The following is a 21,967-nucleotide window of genomic DNA, read 5'->3' as shown; positions in this document are numbered from 1 at the left end:
ATATAATTAAATTATACTAATATTAATAAATTAACAATTTACATACAATAAACACTTATACAAATCTTATATTGAGTTTACAATTACAGATAACAATAATTTTCATTATCAAATACTGATAAGTTTGAATAGTCTAACTTATAAATAATAATGTATAATTTTATTTAAATATATAAATTTTAATACTCTGTATTAATCTTAATAACATAAAAGTGGTTATTATTTTAAATAAAGTAGGCATGAAAGACTTAAATGTCACTCACTGTATTTAATTTAATATCTTTAAATTTAGGCTATGCTTATAACAAACTATCAAAACATTTTATTGGTCATTTTTATTTTCTTCCACTTCGTTCTGTTTCTACCGTTTTGTCTAGTTTCTTCCAGTATCATAAATGAAAGATATCTTCCGGATAAAATTTCAAACCTGGTTAAGGCGCAAGGCTATTACAATACAAAAAACAACAGTCTTAAGCAGATACATTGCAAGCACGGTGACGCGTTGAGTGACCAAAACTGAACACATATTGAACGTCTTTCAGTAAATACCAGGAGGAGAGTACAAATGTCTTTCCATGGATCACTAGTCATTATATTTCGCATATTTGTAAATTAACATTTCCTTATAACTGGTTGAATTTTTTAAACTAAACATGTATGTTAAAAGGTGGTTATTACAGAGCACCCTTTTATTGTTAAAACTGACTTACTCTTAGGATCCGCTTCCCTTGCTATTTCAAGGGAATCACAAGTTAGAAAATCCTGAGTGGCAGGAATGATGGCAAGAATGAGCGCTTCCTTGGGCTCAATGTATTTCAGGACCATCTTTCGTACTTCCTGGATGTTACTACGGTCATCCCCGTCTGGAACGTTCTTGATCAAACCAGGCAAATCCACTACAGTTAATTTTAAAACTAACAAAAAGAAATCTTTTTAATCAGTGTCATTCATACAAATAAGCAAAAATATAATGAATAATTCTGACACTAAAATTAGAAAAATATTTTCACAATGGCAAAAGTTGAAAATTTATTTTTTATTCATTTATACACGTATTCAGAATCAATTCCGCACCCTTATGTTAACTTTTATTGACACGTATGGTAGACCACTAGGATGTTTATATCTAGGGGATTACATCTAAATACCCTGCTCGCTGATGCTCATCGACCCACGAAAATGCTTACGCAGTTCTTCGCAGCTGGCATTTCCTTTTAATCCTGTTTAATGCCACAGAATTTTTTATACTTTAAGCAGATACAATGAATAACTCATTGTGATCGTATTTTGTGGACACTCAAAAGGAATCGATGGCTTATGACTGTTATACATCAAAAAGTTTTATGTCAAAAATACTAGTGGGCTTAGCCCTCTGCTTGCTATAATGTTTGAAAGATAAAACAGTAGATACGCCTTCGTGGATTGGTACATCTAGGACAATGGTTTCCTTCCATTTGTTGCCCACCGCCCCCCTCTAAAAGTTGGCTGACATTTATCGTCCTTTTTGATTTAAAAAAAACATACAATGTTGAAAGTGAGCATCAATAAATTAATATATGCTAATTATACCAAATTTTAATTTCAATCAAAATGTAAATAATGAAACAATCTTCAGAAACTTAATGTTTATCTATTTTAATTTTTTTTATATAAAAAAGAAGTGATGTTTGAAGCGATATTGATACAAGAATTAAAAAAAGCTTAAAAAATTTAATGTAATCTGGAAAACTTGAAAATTTAAACTAAAATGTGAGAAATAAGACCCGAAAATTGAAAAACTCACTTGTTGATTTTTACCTTTTTAATGACTGTATTGTGCTTGATTGATTTCAGTTAAAGTAATAACAGGCTTTATGTTCGTCAGATTTAAGCGTAGGTCTCCTTTGAAGCGAATGCCTAACCTACTTTGTTTTGTGAGAAGCTGGACGACCGAACTAATCTTTTTACAGGATATATTGACGGGACCCTGATGAGAAGAGATTCGCTGGCTTTAATTCTTATTCGTAATTGCAAATTTTTTCTTCTGAATACTCATCATTGTTTGCCCATCCGAGTATTATCGCCCTCAGATTGGGAACTACTGATCTAGGACATATCCATTCATAGATATGACAACTCGCTGTTAAGATTATTACTAAAGCAGTGCAAAAGTCAATTATTGTTAAATGAAATTGTTTCTACAACAAAATTAGATATACATTTGAGGAGCTAGGGTCTCTATTTCACGCACTGCGTAGAATTTGTAGAACAAGCCAAAACTGAGGACAAATATAGTATTGGGCTGGCTCTGTATATTAACAACGCAAACTGGAGAAATTTAAAGAAATAAACGAACTCTCTTCCAGACAATCTTGTGAAAATTATTTTCAACTTCTTGAGTGATAAAGGTTATTTTCATTGATGAAGATAGCAAATGCAATTTTAAGCAACATCTCTCCTCTCAGTGAAAGTGCCGCAGGGCTCATCACTAGGTCCCATTTTGTGGTTGATACTTAATAACACAGTCTTTAATTATTTTAACATCGATTTCACCCAGTTTGAACCACGGCATTCTAAACTACGAGTACAGAAGCTCTCCAGATACTGGCTGGCGTAAAACCTATTCATCTTAAAATCAAAGAAATCACCATCAAAAGAATAAAGTGTGACTGGAGGTTATCTGACCTAGATCCATCCATTATCTTAACTCTCACATCTACTCCTATAGTCATCCCTCCATCCCGGATCCATCTCGCCAATTACAATGCGGTGCCCGGGGGGAGAACGAATCCAACAGGCACAGGTATTGAAATTTTTACAGATGGCTCTAAGATGGGGGTTGCCGATGAAGAATTTAGCACAAATGAATAATACAGACTAATGAATAAATACAGAACTAGATATGGTGTAATTGTGAAGAAAAATGGAGACATTGTTAAGGCAACTTCCACCCGAGTCTCTGACAATTGAAGCATTTTTATAGCCGAGTTGATGGCCATTAAACATGCTCTCTTGGCGCTTGTAGAGAGGGTCTATCCACATGCTGCAATATACACTGACTCGCTCTCCTCATTGCAGGTTCTTGGCGACCCTGACTCTTAAACTTGCCATCATCGAAGGCACGAAATCACTGTGGAGACAAAACATCAAATGCCATTGGGCAAAAGCAAATTGCGAGATTAGAGGCAATGAGGAGGCGGATCAGGCAGTCAAACAGGCCATCAGCATCGGTCAAGTCAATATTGAGGTCCCAACTACAACCGGCCTAGATCAAAACCTTTCTAAAAGTTCATAATATGAAACAGTGGAAATTAGAGTGGCAGAGTTCTGATAGAGGCCGGCAGACATTGAAACTTTTCAAAGACCCTTCAATAAAACACCTACAGGCTGACTCTTATCTAAATCAATTTTTAACTGGCCACGGGGTATTTGAGATACACAAACACAAGTTATTTAACAATACTCCTAACTGCAATTATTGCCAAAATTGAACAGACAATAGACCACCTCGTATTTGACTGCGCCCATTTCCAGACACTTCGTGGAGATCAACTTGAAGGTAAAACCCAACATCAGTGTGGGTTTTGCCTGCAGGACCTGCAGGAATAAAATCAAAACAATCATCAAAACCACGCTTGAAGAGGTGCTGGCAAATATAACCACCTAGCATCAGAACCTGCCTGCTCCAAACACTTAATCACTTATCTTGTCCACTTAGGTTTTACCAATATCTCATTTTATTCGGGTGTCTCGTTGTTTTTATCACGTTTTATCCTGCTGAATTTTAATTGTCTACTCAGTTTAGGTTTGATGTTGTGATTGTTTTAACTCCACTTTTGCACTTTTTAGGCTGTTTTAACTTTGAATCATAACAAATTTTCTTGTTCTTAGCATCCCTTTTTTTATTTTAATTGTTTTTATTTTGACCTTTTGGCTTCTCTTATTTTTAACTAATTCTCTAATTGATTTTAACTATTTTAGATTTTACAAGTCCTTTTGATTTTAGCTTGTTCTGATTTTGCAATCCCTTTTGGCTTTTGATTTTACAATTTACTTTATTTTATTGCTCCCTTAGATTTATCAATCTCAACACCTTTTAACTTTTTTTTTCTCATTTTTAAAATAATCTTTTATACTTGGTTGCCTTACACTGGTGTTTTATCCCCTTGCAGAATTTTACTTTTCTATGGTTTATTCACTACGGATTTAATTTTGCAATTGCCGCCAACCCACTTTTAGTGGTGAATTATTGTGTAACTTATTTGATTGTATCATTGCCTATTTGTTGTAATTTGTATCATTGCTTATTATGTTGTGAAACTTTATATTTCTTAAATTGTGAATTTAAAAAATTACGCCACATGCCCTATTAAGGGCAGGTCGGTTAATTTAATTTATTTGAAGCACGATGTACAGTGTACGACAATTACTATTGAAAAAGGTCGGGTAAAAAACAATGTTAGATTATTCTTCTATTGAGATGACAGCCCTTTGTGGGCAAGCACCTTTCCGCTCTTTTCTTTCGGAGCGTTTTCCAGTTAGTAATTCTTAGTATTTTAAAATCCTCATCCACACAATCAAACCATCTGATTTTAAGCCTACGTCCAACTAAAGTTCTCGTTGAACAATGTCCGATTGGCTTATAAAATTTGTGTTCATAATCTCCTTAGAATTTCTCTGTTTGCTCCAACGATACATTTTAATGTTTTCAGCCCTGCCTTTTTAAATAGTGAATAGCCAGATTTCGATGTTAATCTGACGACTAAATATTATAGTCTGTACTATTAGTTGTCTCTTTAAATATTAGTTTGTAATCTATTGCAGATATAACTAAAGTTTAAGCAGATATAACAAACTATAGCAGATAAACTAAAAGTTTTTAAAACATAAATAAGGGTGATTACTACGGAATTGTATCTCTCAAGAACAGAATGCCTTCTAATTTTTTTTAAACAGAAACTACGAACTCATTGTTATACTAACCTCGAGGAGAGTATATTTGCATGATTATGGGATCTGACGTGAATCCAGTAGGTCCTGGATACCTTCGAGTCTCTGTTTCAATCTCCTCTCTTACTTTCTTGAAGTCAGTAAATCGGACTTCTGGCTTGTGAGAAAAGACTACATACTCTGAAGATAAGTAAAGAAAGAAAAGAAAATTAGATACACTGTTGATTTTACTTTCATTTCAAATATATTCTCTGAATTCCTCCCATGATTTATATACTACGTTATAATTCCTCATTTTAGTTTCGTAAAAATAGATAACAAGATTAAGATGTCTATATCTAGGGCACTGCATCCACATGCCCTGCTCAGTTCGTGAACCCACAAAACTGCTTTCGCAGTTCGCTTCAACAGTAAGATATTTTACTAAAGAACAACTAGATCATTGAAAAAAAAGCGGAATAAAATGACAATTTCACGTAACTGAATAAAACAAAAATTATTTCTCTAAATATTTATAGTAAGCGATATTAATCTTGTAGCTTAATTGTCTTTAAACTAACATTTTTATAAACAATCTTATACTATATGGGTGATTCTCACGAAACATGATATTCACTGTCCCTTGCTCCAAGATCTAATACTATAATACTAAAAGAACTTTTTAAAAAAAAAAATAAATAGCATTGCTGTTAGCATTTTTAAATGACTTTGCACTAGCTTTGACTGTTTTGTAAAACTTAAAAAATTTAATTGAATATCAAAATGTCATTTTCCTGGCATGTCCCAAACAATATTTCCAATAATAACTGGCTTCAAAACTTCCCATACGTTTTTCAAAATCTAATTTTTTTTATCTTATCCTATGTAAGCATTTCTAGAATATACGCAGAGGGTATTGTTTACTAAAACTTCGTTCAAAATAATTTTTTCTGTCAATAATTTGCTTGTCCCATGAAAATCTGTCATTTTCCTGGCTACTTTTATTTAGTGATTTATAAACAAAATAGATAGTGCCAGGAATCAATATCATATGCTAATAGATTGATTAGATACCCTCCTATCGGAACATGTCTTGTTGCATGAATAAAGAACCAATTTTCTGGCTCAAAATCTACTTCAAAAAATTTTTCAAGGTGAGTAGGTTTTTATGCTGTCATTTTCCTGGCTTTTTGAAATCATTAATAACAGAAACTACATAGATTTATCTGAGTTATTTTGAGAAATACTGTTGTTTTCTGCAGAATATATACGTCTTCGGCCAAAATATTAAATTAAAGTAAAGTTATATGCTATACAATGGCGAATTTGTCATTATACTGGCTGTCATTTTCCTGGCTTATGAATGCCAGGATATTGAAGTGTTACCAGAAACTCTTTTTAACTACTAATACTGTAAAGAGGGAAAGCAAATATTAACCTAATACCAAGTTTATGTTGGATTGTAATATGCTTGGATGTAATCAAAGTTATTTACTTATTTAATGATTGATTATTATACACAATTTTATTCTGTACATATCAGCAACAAAAATTTTTTTGTTTCTTTCTACAGTTGATAAAAAGAATTTAAGCAATTTATGGTCCATCTAACATAATAGTAAGCAACTCAACTTAAGTCTTTAACTTAAAATGACTGTTTTTTAAACTTCTAAGGTAATATGTCATTTTACTGGCATTCAAGATTTGGTGAATTTCTATTTTATTTTTTTTTCTCGAGCAAATGTCAATAAACTACACTGCTGTCTATAAGATATTAATAAGTGTAGCTAAAGAAGTATACAAAAAAATTTCAGATTATTTTGAAGACTTTAAATTTGAAGAAATTTTTTGGTCCGAATTGTCATGTTTCGTGAGAATCACCCATACACAAAGAAATATATTTTTATTCTAATTAAAAAAAAATTAAGGTATCCTACTCTCTCCATCAAAAAAGAAAAAAAAATGCGCGACAAAATATTTTTTATTGTATTATAACTAAATTAAGAAAATTAAACAGAAGATTACCTTCATGTTGATTTGGGGTCATCTGTATGATGGTTGGTCTTCTGGTAACAGTACCAGTTCCCCGAGGTAAAAACTGTCTAAAACAAGATTACAATTTTCAAAATTGCTATAAAGCTGATCTTTTTTAATTTAAAAAGTCTAACTGAAAATGAAATAACTAGGAAAGTTTGTCTTTAATGTAATACAAGTTAACATGAACATTTTACACTTATACTAATAAAAAGAGAAAATTTTCAACCACTGCTTGGATAGGTATTGCGTAAAACTAGTCATTAAGAGCCTTTATGTTGAACTTCAAACAATGTGTGATAGTTTTATTATTTTTTTTATTGACTTTGTTTTTGTCTTAAAGTAGGTTATGAAAAGTGAATATTGTGAAAGTAAGAGCCTAAACATTTTTCCCTCCCCTGTTGAAAATTTCAAAGTTCGGGGTAATTTCTTTGAAAGTGAAATATAAGCACGTCTTAAGAGGCTTATCTAAAGAAAGCAACACCCCCGAACTTTTGTTTTTCTATATTATTAATATATCGATGCTTAATTATGGGCATACTTTAGTTTCCATGCGGCATTGTTGATTTTCAGAGCCAAAAGATCTCAGCCAAAGTTGGTGAGAAATTCTGTTTTTGACTGTCCCTTCAAAATAAGGTAAAATAAAGATAATATCTGTAATTAAAAGATAGTTGTGGAGGAAAAACACCGATGCGTTGTGCCATAGAAAAACTGAAAAAGCAAGTTTTCAAAGTAATGTATTAGTATAAAGTGCTATCCGAAATGAACAGCAAAATATATACTGTTACTTATCTGTGTGTTAAACTATTTTCTATCGCTTATTTTTCTATCATTTCTTCCAGTAACATAGTTATAGTTCTAAATTAAATTCAGAGAGTCTGAAAACAGGCATTTAATGGAACAAGGAAATTTTTTGACTCTGGATGATTTCTTCCCTTTTTTTCAGTAATCATTCTGTATTAAAATCTTTCCTTTTGCTCAAATCTAATACATTTTTCCTTCACATCACTGTTTCAGATATTTCTTCAGGACACCACATATTATCAAATAAAATGGCAATCTGACCTAATTAAAACTGAAATCACTTATACGAGGGTTGTAAATTAAATAGTGGCAACTTAACCTTGAAACTCACAAAAGGGATCGCATGCGTAAATAGGGTATGGGTGCGGTGAGGTGGCGCTGTTGTCGATGTGTAGAGTGCAAAAAACAGTCGATTTGCTTAGAAGGGTAGTTGTTGCGTGGCGTTAAAGTGAGGAGTTTCGTTTCCATCGCTCTAAAGCATGTTGTGAAAAGGCTTAATGACGAAAAAAGACGAGATGCTTGAATCCATCGTGCTACTGTCCTATATGGTAAAGCATTTGCTCCAAAGGCTTCCACTAATCCTCGATAGCATTCTGTTGCATTTTTGCCACGGGCAACCTCGATTGTAAGCCACGACCGCTGATCACCTTTTGAAAACATGCTTTAGAGCGATGGAAACGAAAGTCCTCACTTTAACGCCACACAACAACTACCCTTCTAAGCTAATCGACTTTTTTTTGCACTCTACACATCGACAACAGCTCCCATATCTAATTTGCGCATGCCCATCCTTCTGTGAGTTTAAAGGTTAAGTTGCCACTATTTAATTTACAACCCTCGTATTACTGAAAATGGATATTATTACTTTGGGAACATTCCTGTTTTTTCTTCAATTATAAAAATTAGTACTTTCCTGATGTATTTTAGATCTTTTTATTTTCCTTTTCAAATTTAGAATGCAATGCTGAACTCTATTTATCGATCTTCTGGACAAAATGTTTTGATATTTTTCTGTATATCCGTTTCAATTGCATGCAGAATGTTTGATCAGTCTTGCTGTTTTTCGAAAGTTAAATATGTCAAGCAAAGATTCATTTTGTGGTTTTGGAAAGCTAAATATCTTTTGAAGGAAAAGTTTATGTCCTTACGCATTGTTTATAAAGGCTGTGCAGTTCAGAGATAATATAGCGTTTTTAACCATTTACCGTTATATGTGACATTTTTTTCATAGGACTATTCCATTGAACAACATATAGGTTCCTGGTGAAATGATTGTTAACAAAAACGATGACATGAAGATTAAATGTTTCAGCAAACGAATAATTCCTTCCATAATTATATCTCTTCATTACACATAGAGTTCTTATGAAAACTATTTAGCATATTGAATATAGCATATTGAATATATATGAAAACTATTTAGCATATTTTGAAGGGGAAAAAATCAATCTTTACCATCTCAAAAAGGAGGATGGGTGTGATATTTACAAAGCATTTATATGCAAAATTAAAAAAAATTTTTCTTGACAATAGGGAATCCCATTGATGTTTTCCCATGTGTTAGTAGATACATTTACCTACAAGATGATATTAGTCTTTTGAACGATGATGTTTTGAGAAAAGCAAGAAAAAAAAATTGCAGATTTTACATTTTTTTGAAGTTTGCGAATGGTTATATCAACTTAAAGCATTGATAAATTCAAAAATTGTGTCATAGAACTTATCCTAATAGAAAGTTTTAATATTCAGAAAAAAAAATATTGGGATGCTGTTTTACCAAGATTTTACTGGCAGAAAAACGCCAAAACTAGAATTTTTCACTAACTTTGAAAAAGCATAATTCTGAAAAGCAACAATGCTCCATGGAAGCGAGTACATGTCCATAACTAGTCACGAATATACTAATATAACAAAACTTTGTGGTTTATCTGAAGAAAGCAACAGCACCCCTATCAAAAAATAGTTATTTTGAAATTCTGACAAAAATCTGAAATTATGATGACTCTTAAAGACTATGGTTGCTTCATTTGTTTCTCGAAGTTTTTATCGTCGCATGAAATAATGCTTTTTGTGAATAGTAGGGGAGAGTGGGGTAACAGGGTGCGATTGTAACAGAGCAAAAATTTCGAGTGTCGGGTTCTAGATTTGGTTCCTAGGTGGCGCACAAGGTGTATTTAATACATCTACATGTACACCCCTGCTGGCAATAATTTTTATGCACTTTTGAAAGAGTTATATCGCGAAAGATATTTTCACGCTGCGTAAGTACTTTTTTTTGGTATTAGAATATTATATTGTAACAAAGTAATTTTGTTTAAACAAATAAAAATTATTAAGCGACACCTTAATTAACATTTCAAAAAAAAAAGATTAGTTTTCTTAATTAACTAGCATTGTTTTTAACAGATGAAGCTAAAATAGAGTCTTGGGGACGATTGTAACAATAAGTAAAGGGACGATTGTAACAGCTGAAAATAAATAATCTTATGTTTACAAACCATTACTTAACTCTTTAAGAACCACCAATAGTTTCCTATATCATTTATATTATGTTGCATGTGCATTATTTTATTTGTCACCTTTCACAGCATAAATTAAAATTTTTAACCCCGTAAAATTAAAAGTTTAATCCTTTAGGTCTCTGTTCATTATTATTTTTACTCCTAAAATATCACTACTATTTTGATCAATAAAAAAATATATCACAACTATGATAATATGTATAATTAACTATGTTTTAGTTGAATTTATGAACTGTTACAATTGACCCCGTAAGTGGGGACAATTGTAACAAGTGCACGACTGTCAAAAATTGTTAATAACTAATATAATAACATTTAAAATAAGGTATTTTTTTTTAGTAGAGGATAGTCTACTTTACTCGTCTGTCAATTAATACTAATAATATATTGGATTTCTTGTTAGTTAAAAATAGTTAAGTAAAAAATGTTACAATTGACCCCACTCTCCCCTATGCTATTTCATAACTGCTACGAGTTTGCATTAGTTGTTCATGATTGTTAGGTCAAGTTTTGTCTATCTTTAGTCAGAGCCTTATATTTATTCTCAAACTGGCGCAAAACGTTAATATGGCAAAAAGGTTTTAATAAAATGGTTTTGAGAAGAATGAAGCATTTGTGGTCTAAATTTTCAATGTATAAAAACTTATTTCAATTTCTGCATGATCTAAGAATTTGCAAAAACTAAGAATAAGGCAGTGATTTTGCTAATTCTCATCCCATCAGAAAAAATTTCGCCAAATAGGCCATTTTTAATTTTTTTTTAATAACACTTGAAATATTTATTTAAAATATATATATTTATGAAATATGCTTATTTATTGTATTATTTAAAATATTTATTTATTTAAAACTTAGATAATTCTTTATAGCAGTTTAAAATTATAGCTTTGTTACAAGTGAAAAATACTTAAAAATGTAGCTTTTTTTTTATTTTCCTTTGCAAATGAGCCTCGAAAAATCATGTTCAAGTTTGAAAGTTTTCTTAACATACATTATAAAAGTTCAATGTGTCCCGGTCTTTGCCTTTTGTTGCACGGGAAAGATTACCCAATACGTCCTACAACTACAAGGTTTACCCTACCACCACCTTAGTGGCAGTTTACGCAACCATCACCTCCCAAGGTAAACAGAACTTTGAGTCCTCTTCTCATTAGTATGTTAATTATTTATGTCTAATTTATCTTGTATTAAATACAAATTTATAAACTTTGTCCATATTTTTAAATAACCCTGTATGAAAATCTACCAACCTTGCGACGAAGCTTTCAACGGTGCTGCTCTTGCCACTGCTCTGACCACCAACGACGACAATTTGCGGTAGAGACACATTATTAAGACTATGACCACAGGCCGCAAGTTTGGTTCGAAGATTATTCGCAACGTCTATCAGATCAATAGCTCCCTTCTGTTTTGTACCTATGAGGAGATATTTAAAATAGTATTAAAAAATTTAAGTTTTATATGTAGATGAAAATGACGAGAATGATTTTGTCAAAATTTAAAAAGGTAAAATGTGAGAAGCATCACTTTTGAAAAAAAGGATAATTTTCGACGTAGATAGAAGCTAATTACAGTAGTATAGTTTTAGGTCTCTCAAAAATTATAAAAACTTTTTTTAAAAATTATATTCTTCGTTTCAACTTTGTGTCTGTTAGCTTGCCCAAGGCTGAACTACAATCGTAACTAACTGTTACACATAGGGGCTGTCTCGTTTTATTATAAATAGTTAACAAAAGCAATTTTGTATCTGTTATTTCAATTTAAGCAATGGTTATAGCACTCTGTTACGCTTTGCCATTAGTCATGGTTATGTCTGGAAAAGTTAAATTTATGGAATGCAATATTTGATTTAAAATAAAAATTATGATTGATCACTTATAAAAGTTATTAGTGTCTCAATTTAGTTTCAAAAAAACGCATTAGAATTTAAAACCTAAGTAATTAATATTTTTGTAAGTAGTAGTTCTTAATTACTTATACATCTTTACCTCCAGTATAATAATAAAATCAAAGAAATTTTTTTTAAAGATAAAGTGAAACAAATATTTTTAGATTTAAAAGTAATTATTTTATTGCATTGAATAATTTCAATAGGCACAATATCGTTCTCTAAGACATAAAAACCCAGTCAGGCATTCCAAGTCTGAATTTAACCATCTGTACAAAAGCTTCTCCTTACTTAGTTTAGGTTTTTAAATATGTCAAAATCATTATTCAATTTACACTTCAAATCAGAATTAGTTAATAATGTCAGCGTTCTTAATTATTCCATAAAACAATTTACGATACACAAATTTGCTTTATTTCATAGTTCTATTTACAAAAATATAAAAATTACTCGCTTTAACAATAAAACTCGAAAAGCTCAAATATATAAAATGGCGTAATTATGAATATATTAATGCTCATAATATTAAAATAACAATTAAAAACAAACTACTAAATGTGATTTTGTAATTCTTTCGTAGGCAAAGTAACGGTTTCACGTTTTCTGACGTCGAAATTAAATGTTATGCAGCGTAAAGGATAATTATTATTTTTTCTTTTGTTAGGTTAGAGAAAGCCCTGGATCACTTAAGTTAAGTTGTTCGTACAGATTAAATTTTGGTAATGAACAGTCTGTATACAAATGATCGCAATAAAGTTCAGCCTTTCGAATCAAAAAGGATAAAATTCCTGTTCGTGATAAAATAGTAATTATTTTTGCTTGCACTATTAGGGAAACTGTTATAAATTGCATTGCAACTTGCACAACATTTAAGTTGAAATTTAGAATAGAGCTAAATTCATTTGGAGTTCAATCAAATGGAGCTATATTTATTGGGATTTTATCAGAATAGTGTTAAACGCATTTGGGTACTAAATTTTTCTTGCAGTGGTCAGGAAACAATTCAAACTTTTATTGAACCCGAACACAGAAGCATTTGATACGATTTGAGCAATTTTGTTACAATCGGAACGACAACTGAAACTCATTATCAGTCAAGGACGTCACGTTAGCCGAAATTGAATTCCAAACTCTATTTCCTTTATCATGTTTAGACAAGTTAATATTTTGGCACTTTTAAACCGAAAGGAAATAAGTGTAGTACAGTTAGTTGATACAATTTTATTATTAACATCACACTACTAGACCAACACTAAAATGGCTGCTAGTACAATTAAAATTTTTTTTAATAAGTTTGCAAGAAGCTTTTTAAAAATTATTCGAAAATATTTAACTATTTTTTAAGTGCATTTTCGCCACCTCAGTATACTATTACTCGAGTATAATATAAATTTTGGTTTCTAACAAGACCATCGCAAGCTCTTATTTTTAAGCGTAATTCTTTTCTAAAAGATTATTTTCTTGTTAAAATGTTTTGTGACTATTTTTAATTTCCTAAAAATATTAAAATAGTAAGCGTTATGCTTACGTTAAGCGTTATGCTTACTATTAAGCAATGGTTTAAGCAATTTAAAAGTATTTCAAACAAATGACACATACTATAGAGAGCTTGGAATTTACATGACGAACGTAAAAATAAAAACTATTTTTTGCGAAAATTAAGGCCAGTTTAGGTTTACTGAAATCACGACTAAAATCCATTAATGCGTAGACACAAAGTGTTCTACAAATGAAAAATGTATATATAAAGGAAATGGTAGTATATGTTTGCTTATAACAAATGTATATTTAAGCAAAAACCAACTTGTATATAAAGCAACAATGTATATAAAGCACAAATGAAAGTACATAAATTGTCATACTATAGTTTCAGTTATATAAACAAGAACCTTCTTCAGTGCTTGAATGTTAACTTAAGTAAATAATTACCTTTCTTTTCAACTTCTTCGCCAGTCGAAGCGTCGAAGAACTCAGAACTAGACGAAGGTTCCGCATTTGAATCTGCAGAGGAAACAGAACAATTAAAAAAAGAAGAGCAAAATAAAACGAAAAATTCACATTTGAGAATTAAAAGGTTTAATTCTTGGTCATAGATGGCGCCACTGAAGAACAAGAACAATAGCACCTCTACTGCCTAAAACAGGCATACGTCAAAAACAAAAGATTTAATGTACTTTACATATATACACTTAAAAACTATAATGCATTAGCTATCCAAATTCAGTGATGAAAAACTCTAAAAATTGTATGTCATTTCAAATTAAAACTAAATTAAGAGCTCATGCACAATTTAATAAGTGTTGTTAAATCTTAACACCAATAAACCAGAAAGCTTACCCTAAGATCAGTTGTCTTTAAAAATTATTTTCACCAATATAGGCGTAAGATTAGAAACTGTCAAATGACGTCAGTAGTTTGCTTACAATACGAGCTCTCTCAAACATTCCGCAGAAACAGTAGTTACCTCTGATAAAAAGCATGCATGTTTTTAGTAGTATAATTAAGATAATTTCACTTTCATAAGAAAATTCACATAAAACTATAAATTTTATTAAATAATTTTCGATTTCTATCCGCTTTAGTTTTGTCTCCATATTAATACTCTCTCACTGTCCTAAATGTATGTTAAATTAACAATTTAATTTTAATATAAGATATTTTGCGTTCCTGCATCCTAAATTAATAATCCTTTCTTTATACTGTAACGTAAAAATAGCTTTCTTGACTCCTATGTATATCATATCATACTGTAAATTATAAATTTGAGTGTACCGCATAAAAAAATGGTTGCAGAAACTTTACACCAAGTGGTATAACAGAACATCCTTGAATCTTGGTGTAGAGCAACATCTAAATCCAAGAGTTACATATGACGTTTCACTACGCCTCTGGGGTGTTAAGTAGTTACCATTATTTTTGATTTTGAGAAACACTAAAATTTCTTAGTGTATTGATGTTTCAAAATAAGCATTATAAATAATTTTAATTTAAATTTTATTATAGATTTTATTACATAATTTTATTATAAATTTTATCTAAATACAAATTCGTCGGAATTCTATTAGCATAAATAAATGTAATAACCATACCATTAACATAATTTTACTAACATAAAATAAGTGTAGCTTCTAAAAGTGGAATAATTCCCGGGAAACATTTTAATTAAGTGTTAACTTAATACATTTTTGGAGCAGAGGCATTAGATATTAGATGGGCTTCATCTAACTCGAAAATTATTTCTTTTTTTCTAAATTCGAAGGAGCCGTAATAATTTTCTAAACAGATACAGCGTTAGGAACGGACCTGTTCCGGTCGTTATCACAGTAAATGACTCATCCTATTACTGTAACAATCAAATAAGAGTGAAAAAAGCAGGAAATTTTCGACCTATAGTTCATATATATGTAGTTTCAAATTAAAATAAGTTTTAAGCTTAAATTTTTTTTTTTTTAAGAATCTAATTCTGCCACAAAAATTATAGACCCCCAAAATTGAACTCTTAACTCCTCATACATATTCCAGACACTCTTTAAAAACTGCTAGTATTCCCTTATATTTCTATTAATATACCAAATAAACAAAAAAAATAGAAGAAACATAAGCGTCTAAAATTAGATCAAATTGCGCATAATGAATTCGAATATATATTTTAAGTTCTATCTTTCCCAAGCTTTTTTAATGCGCAAATAGTAAGCAAGCAAATACTACTAATTAAATTTTTATCATAAAAAAGCCTTATTACAATTACAGCGAAAAAGCAATACTAAGTAAAGAAAAAGGGAAAAATATATGTCGAAGACGAACAGTAAAGATGGTTCAGCCTTCCTTTGACCCTATGTAATTCTAAGGAAGATACGGACTTGTTACTTTACTGTGTCTTTCCCTGTTCTCTCATCCATTCTGATGTAAAAGAAATTGGAAGGCTAAAAAGAATTAAGATCATCGGTATACAAATGTCATCCTACGCCACTAGTGGCACTTACCCGTTATAGACGAGCTGTTCATGCGCATTCGAAATATTACTTTTTTTAAACTAAATTAAACTTTGTTTTTTAATAATTATCAAAAACTGTACTCAAATAGGTTCAGATTTAGCTGTTTCATCTTTAGTTATTGATTTGAAAACCAACTTGCAAAGCTCACCAATTAGTTCGCAAAATGAGTGAATAACTTAAAAACACCTATTTCGGGCTTATTTTGACTATAATTATAAAACATGAAACTAAGACAATTCAGATAAGAGTACCGCTTCAAATGGGCATGAATAGTCGACTCATAATGGGAAAGCGCTCCTACCGGCGTACCTGGTCACGAGATACTATGAGATTTTGTTTCCTATGATGTGTCTTACGCTTAAGTTTGCAATCGCTGAACTGAATCCCCCTGTATACATTTTGAAAGATTGCCCCAAAGCTGGAGTTTAAAAATATACACATATCATGACATATAATCATACAGCATATTATTAATGTAAAGAAAAACACTTTAAAATTTTTACAAATCATTTTCGAGATAAATTGCAGTGAATTATTGATTTAAATCATAACTAGTAGTTTGTTGGGATTTTAAACAATAATCTTTTTCTTCTTTTCAGAGTTTTGTTTTATCTGACAAGCGGGCTTTGCTGTTTCCAATTCTAGCTTTACTGCAATTTACACAAATACAGGTGTCACATTATGAAAAAATTTTCTTCCTTATTCAGATATTAATTTATATCTTTTGCACGTAGTTAGTCCTTTTTTTTTTGACAATAATTTGGGGGGAAAAAAACAACTAGCATCTGAACATCAAATAAAACTTTGCATATGAGCTCATGGTTGGTATAAATGAAATTTCCAGAAAATTTGATCTAACCTTTGAAAATAACTGACTTAATAAAAACTTTCATAGCTCGATACATGTTATTAGAAGGAAAATAAAATGAACTTTTTATCACTTATTTTGTTTGAACATAGATATTAATCTAAGATTAGAATAAAAATATTTCATGTACATTTTTTCGCAGCCATACTGTTTATTGGAATAAAAAAGTAACATTAAAATAGAGGTAAAAATAACTATAGTGAAATAGCGAACTAGCGTTTCCACAACATTCTAAAAATTTTCTGCAGTAATCATTCTAAAATAAATTTAGGAAGATCATTTACTTAGAAACACTAAGAAAATGGCTCAGGTAACCAACTGCGGTCAGTGATACAATAACTAGTGACTGAGTACATAAGTCCCTAACCAAATATAAAGCTTAAAGAACAATAAATCTATTAGTCCTCCACAGAGTGGAGTTTAAAATGTAAGATAAAAAAAGATGAAGGAGAATAGGAAAACAGCTGGGCTCAACAGAGAAAAATAAGGATTAATTTGAAATATATATTTTAAAAATTTTTCTGTGTAAAATGAATCCTCATTTTTAGGATTTTGCGGGAAAGAAAAATAGGAGCATCCTACCGATAAGGGCCGAATTTAAGAAAAAACACGATACGGAATTAATAAAATTTTTTAACGTTATCTAAACAAGATTTTATAAATATGCTCTAGTTAATTTAGAACTCAGATTCAATATCTATCGAATAGAATTATATGTATTTTCGTTTTCACTTTACGCTGTACAACGTAATTTGTGAAGATGTGACGCCAAATTTATATTGTTGATTTACGAAGAGATTATTTTAAAATATTTCAAAGTCTTTTTTACGGACAACAAAAACAGATTTCGTACGAAATTTTACTTTCGAAAAATGCAGTTAGTGAGGCCTTTTAATTCATAATTCTTATCCTTTGACGCAGGTGGGACACAGGTGTCCCATTTTATATTTTTTCTGACCCTGCCCCATTTTATATGGTGACAGCTGCCCCATTTTATATGGTGTTTTTTCTAACGCTTTATTTACAAGCAAAAATACATAGTGATAATGAAAAAGATGGAGGTTATGAAAACAGCTCGGTTCAACATAGAGAAAAATATAGATCAATTTGAAAAATATATTATAATTTTAATAATTTATCTGTGTACAATTTATCCTCATCCTTAGGGTTATATCTGTTTTTTAGAATTTTTCGGTATTTTTTAATCATAAAAAAAGCAGTCTAATAGTTACTAAAAAAATCTTATATTACCGGGATTACATTTGTACTAAAATATTCAATAAAAATAAGGCAGTTTGAATTTTTTTTCATTCATGTTTAAAAATTTATAAAGAATTGGATTTTTTTAGATTAAAGATATTTCAATGATGAATAATTGTTTCTCTTAGATCTAAATAAGCGCAAATTTGAAAAGTTTTTGTTTGGAAGTGAACAGTGCTTGTGAGATTTTACCTTTAACGCAGAAAAAAACTGGTGCTTAATGCTGTATTATTAAATGGCTAAGTGGCTTATTTATTTTTTATTATAAATATAATCTTTTGACAATATCTCAATTCCAAAACAAAAAGAATTAACCATTTATTTCATGCACGAGGAATAAGTATTTCTTATAATGAACCTTCATTACAGTGTTTAACTAAGTCTTTTTGTCATTAAAATAAATAATGCTTTTATGAAATTACAAGACTTGCGAGTTTTTAACAGCTATTCATGAAAAATGTTACGTTTTGCCATTTAAGGAAAGAATTCACCTTGCTAAACAACGCAAGTGGTCAATCCGAAAATAGCCACAGTTTTGTGAAAAGGAAAAGTGAATGATATTTATTTATTTTTTATTATAAAGTTACAGAATTATTCACAGATTTTAATTGCTTCAATTTATATGGAAATAAGTTGCCAAATTTGAGATTTCAGAAAAGTTTAATAATTTCATGGAAATATTTAAAATATTAGTTTGTTTCAGATTCCAATCAATTCTCAATAGTTTATTGATAAGGGATCACTGCTAAAGTTTGAGTTGATTACGACCCAATTAAAATTAGTACGTCCCAACTGAAAGTAAAAGAGTAAATGAAGAGGGGCCGCTGCGTAAGGGTGGTTTTTCTCTGTTAAGATAGATCTTATAATATTTTGTATTTCGGCTGCTGACGGCCATTTATTTTGTTTACAAATCCTTAATTTTTTTAAATGTTATTAAATATTTTTGTTTCTGTCAATATTACTTTTCAGTTGGATTCATTATGAAACCAGTGATATTATTCCCGTATTGTGTAAAATCGAAGCTTTTAATTCAAGTGCAAGCTACTCAAAACTTTTCTTCGGTAAAAGAAATTTGAAAAATACTTTTAGCAGGATTTCGACAGATAGTATCAAATCGTATGGATCAAATAGTTTGTAAAGGGAACGTTTTCAGGAAAAAATAATTCATGAAGGACTCGTCATTTTTAAACAGACTCCTAGATTTGAAGTTAGCATTCGAAGTTAAAAATAAAATAAGAGAGTCAATAATTTAAGAGTGAATTTAAAAATGTGTTTCGATAACCTTACTGTAAACTTACAAAAGAAAATTCGGAAAAAAGCAAAATAAATTAAGATTAACACTCATTAGTTGTAGACTTCTTTTTCAAACAAAGATTTTCATACTCTAATACCCGATAACGTTTGCAAATTAAAACCAATTCTAACGAAAATTTACAAATTTGTTTTACTATGTAGATTTTATAAAATAATATATATTACAGTTTTCAATACTAGTTCCGATGTAAAGAATCACTGGAAAAACTTGAAATCATGAAGCCTACATTGATAAGAAAAAACCTATTTTCCCGAGACAGTACTAATTTGGAAACTGCCATTTGGTAATGATTCCAGAATTTTACCCAATTTACAAAACTCTTGTAAATTTTCATTTTGTTTTGAAAGTTTAGGATTTTCTTGATGAAAAAAAAAACTTTACAGTAAGAAATTTAGTATTTTATTGATTTTGAAGGCAATATTAATACAATTTATTCAGAATATAAATCAAAATATTAGAAACCAAAAAATTGAAAAAGGTAATTATATTTCAAAGATAATTGCAAAATGTCAGGAAAGCAACTTCTAAAAAAAATTATATAGGGTCTCGCCCCCTTTTACAAATTTCGAAAATCTAGGTAACAAATTTTAAAGTGACTAGGGTAGCAAAAGATCTCCAGAAAGGAACAGAATCGAGAAATTTTAAAGTTTCAGATACTAGATTATTAACAAGTGATTGAATTTGGACAATTTTCTATTTTTTTATTGCTTAAGGGAGAAAAAGAATAATCAGAGTTACTAGTCAAATCAAGAAACCGGACAAATTCATCAATTTAAAATTAAATACGTAAATTAATCTCGTATTCCAAATTCAATACAATTACGAAACTCTTGAAATAATTATTGTTTAAGATTATATTCGAGAGGTGGGGAAAAAAACGAATTAGGTTTCTTAAAAAGGTGCGTCTTCATATCTATATAATTATGCAACATTATTCAAAGTTAATAAAAGATTTTCTTTTGTCATCAGATATAATAAAATATTTGATAATGTTATAATATTTAAGACGATTAATTTTTCAATTTAGAAAAATCTTGAAAAGTTTGTCTTGTTAAGCTTCAATTCTACATTCTTGCAGAGCGCGTCAGAAATAACGATTTAAAATAAAAAATATTTTTTCTTACCAGACATCCTATTTATTACACTAGAGATAAACTTTCACCTCCTAGAAAAGAGAAGGACTCTTCGGTTCCTGAGTTTGATGAAGAGGAGGATTCTTGGGTTGGATGAAGAAGAGGACTTGTGATGGTGAGGGAGAGGATTGGTTGAGTGAAGTGAGGAACTGTGCTCTTCCCATTTATCCTCTGTACTGTAAGGGGAATTGAGTTGAGTTGTTGTTGTTGTTGATGATGATGAAAAAGTGAAAGTGCAAAGATGTTCACTTTTCTGAGAATTTAAAATCTAAAATTTGGTGGTTCGAATACTTTTGGAGACACACATTTAACAAAGTAAAACTCTTAACAAAAAAAACAATATCCGAAGGGATCAGAGAGGCTTACAACAATGAAATTAAAAATTTGTTACTGTATTTAATTAGGGATTTGTAGACTGGAAACTAGAATCGTCTAGTTAAAATTTAAAAAAAAACCACTAAGTTTTTTAGAAGACTATAATGTTAGTCATAGCTAAGCAGACGATGAAGGGAAAGTGGGAAGGTTCGAACCTTTTGCATTCAAAGAGGAGGTGGTTAGCAGATTCAGCAGACTGACAATGATCATACAAAGGGGAGTCCACGAGCCTTATTTTTGCATATATTGCTTTAAGTTGGATTGCGTTGCTTTCGAGACGCGAGATTAAGATGTCGTATTTTCGGTTTGGGAGTTGATTGAGGGAAGTTTTATTAACAGGGTAATCAAAGGGTAAACGTTTGTGGTGTTTTGAGTTGATCCAGAGGTTATTGAGTTCGTGGTTTGAGTCTAAACATGCTGAATATGACAAGTCTTCATGGGAGATAAAAGGGAAGGCTAGAGGGGCATTGGTGGCTTGTTTGGCCAGTTTATGCGCGGTTTCGTTGGGGGGGGGATTGCCAACGTGTGCTGGTGTCCAGGCGATCGTAAGAGATTTCACTCTTGCACTTGCTGAAACGATCTGTTTTTGTAAGAGGAGGATTCTGTGAGGGGATTTATGGGTAGCCGAGATGAAGGCAGTGATTGCGGACTTACTGTCCGATAAAATAACGTAATCAAGATACTAGGGTGGTGAATTTTGTGATTGCTAACCAAATCGCTAAAACTTCTCCGGTAAAAACTGAGTTAATAGGATGGATTTGAGAGATATAACACATGTTGTTCCTTGAATTAATAGCGGCAATACCTGTGTTCGTATTGGATTTCGAGGCATCGGTAGCCAGGATGGTTAAATCTTTCCAAAGGG

General features: G+C 30.7%; 1 protein-coding gene across 4 annotated transcripts in view; it reads right to left on the bottom strand.

Moving 5' to 3' along the window:
* LOC107437058 (dynamin-1) overlaps positions 1–20,907 on the bottom strand; it is a 43,973-nt gene extending 23,066 nt beyond the window's left edge. For all 4 annotated transcript variants that reach the window (XR_015433213.1, XR_015433214.1, XM_087161778.1 and 1 more), the window contains exons 1-6: positions 20,719–20,907; positions 14,086–14,157; positions 11,519–11,684; positions 6,934–7,010; positions 4,963–5,109; positions 711–914 (exon numbers count right to left, since the gene is read on the bottom strand). Coding sequence is in view for 2 of the 4 variants with exons in the window: in XM_087161778.1 (XP_087017904.1) it covers positions 711–914; positions 4,963–5,109; positions 6,934–7,010; positions 11,519–11,684; positions 14,086–14,157; positions 20,719–20,725 (673 nt within the window). In the remaining 2 variants the exon portion in view is untranslated. The remainder of the gene's footprint in view (positions 1–710; positions 915–4,962; positions 5,110–6,933; positions 7,011–11,518; positions 11,685–14,085; positions 14,158–20,718) is intronic.
* Between the last annotated feature and the right edge of the window lie 1,060 nt (positions 20,908–21,967).

This window comes from Parasteatoda tepidariorum, chromosome 1, assembly GCF_982258835.1.
Source record: "Parasteatoda tepidariorum strain Cologne lab strain chromosome 1, Ptep-v5.0, whole genome shotgun sequence".
NCBI classification, from domain to species: Eukaryota; Metazoa; Arthropoda; class Arachnida; order Araneae; family Theridiidae; genus Parasteatoda; species Parasteatoda tepidariorum.
This window is presented reverse-complemented; position numbering and strand designations above follow the sequence as displayed.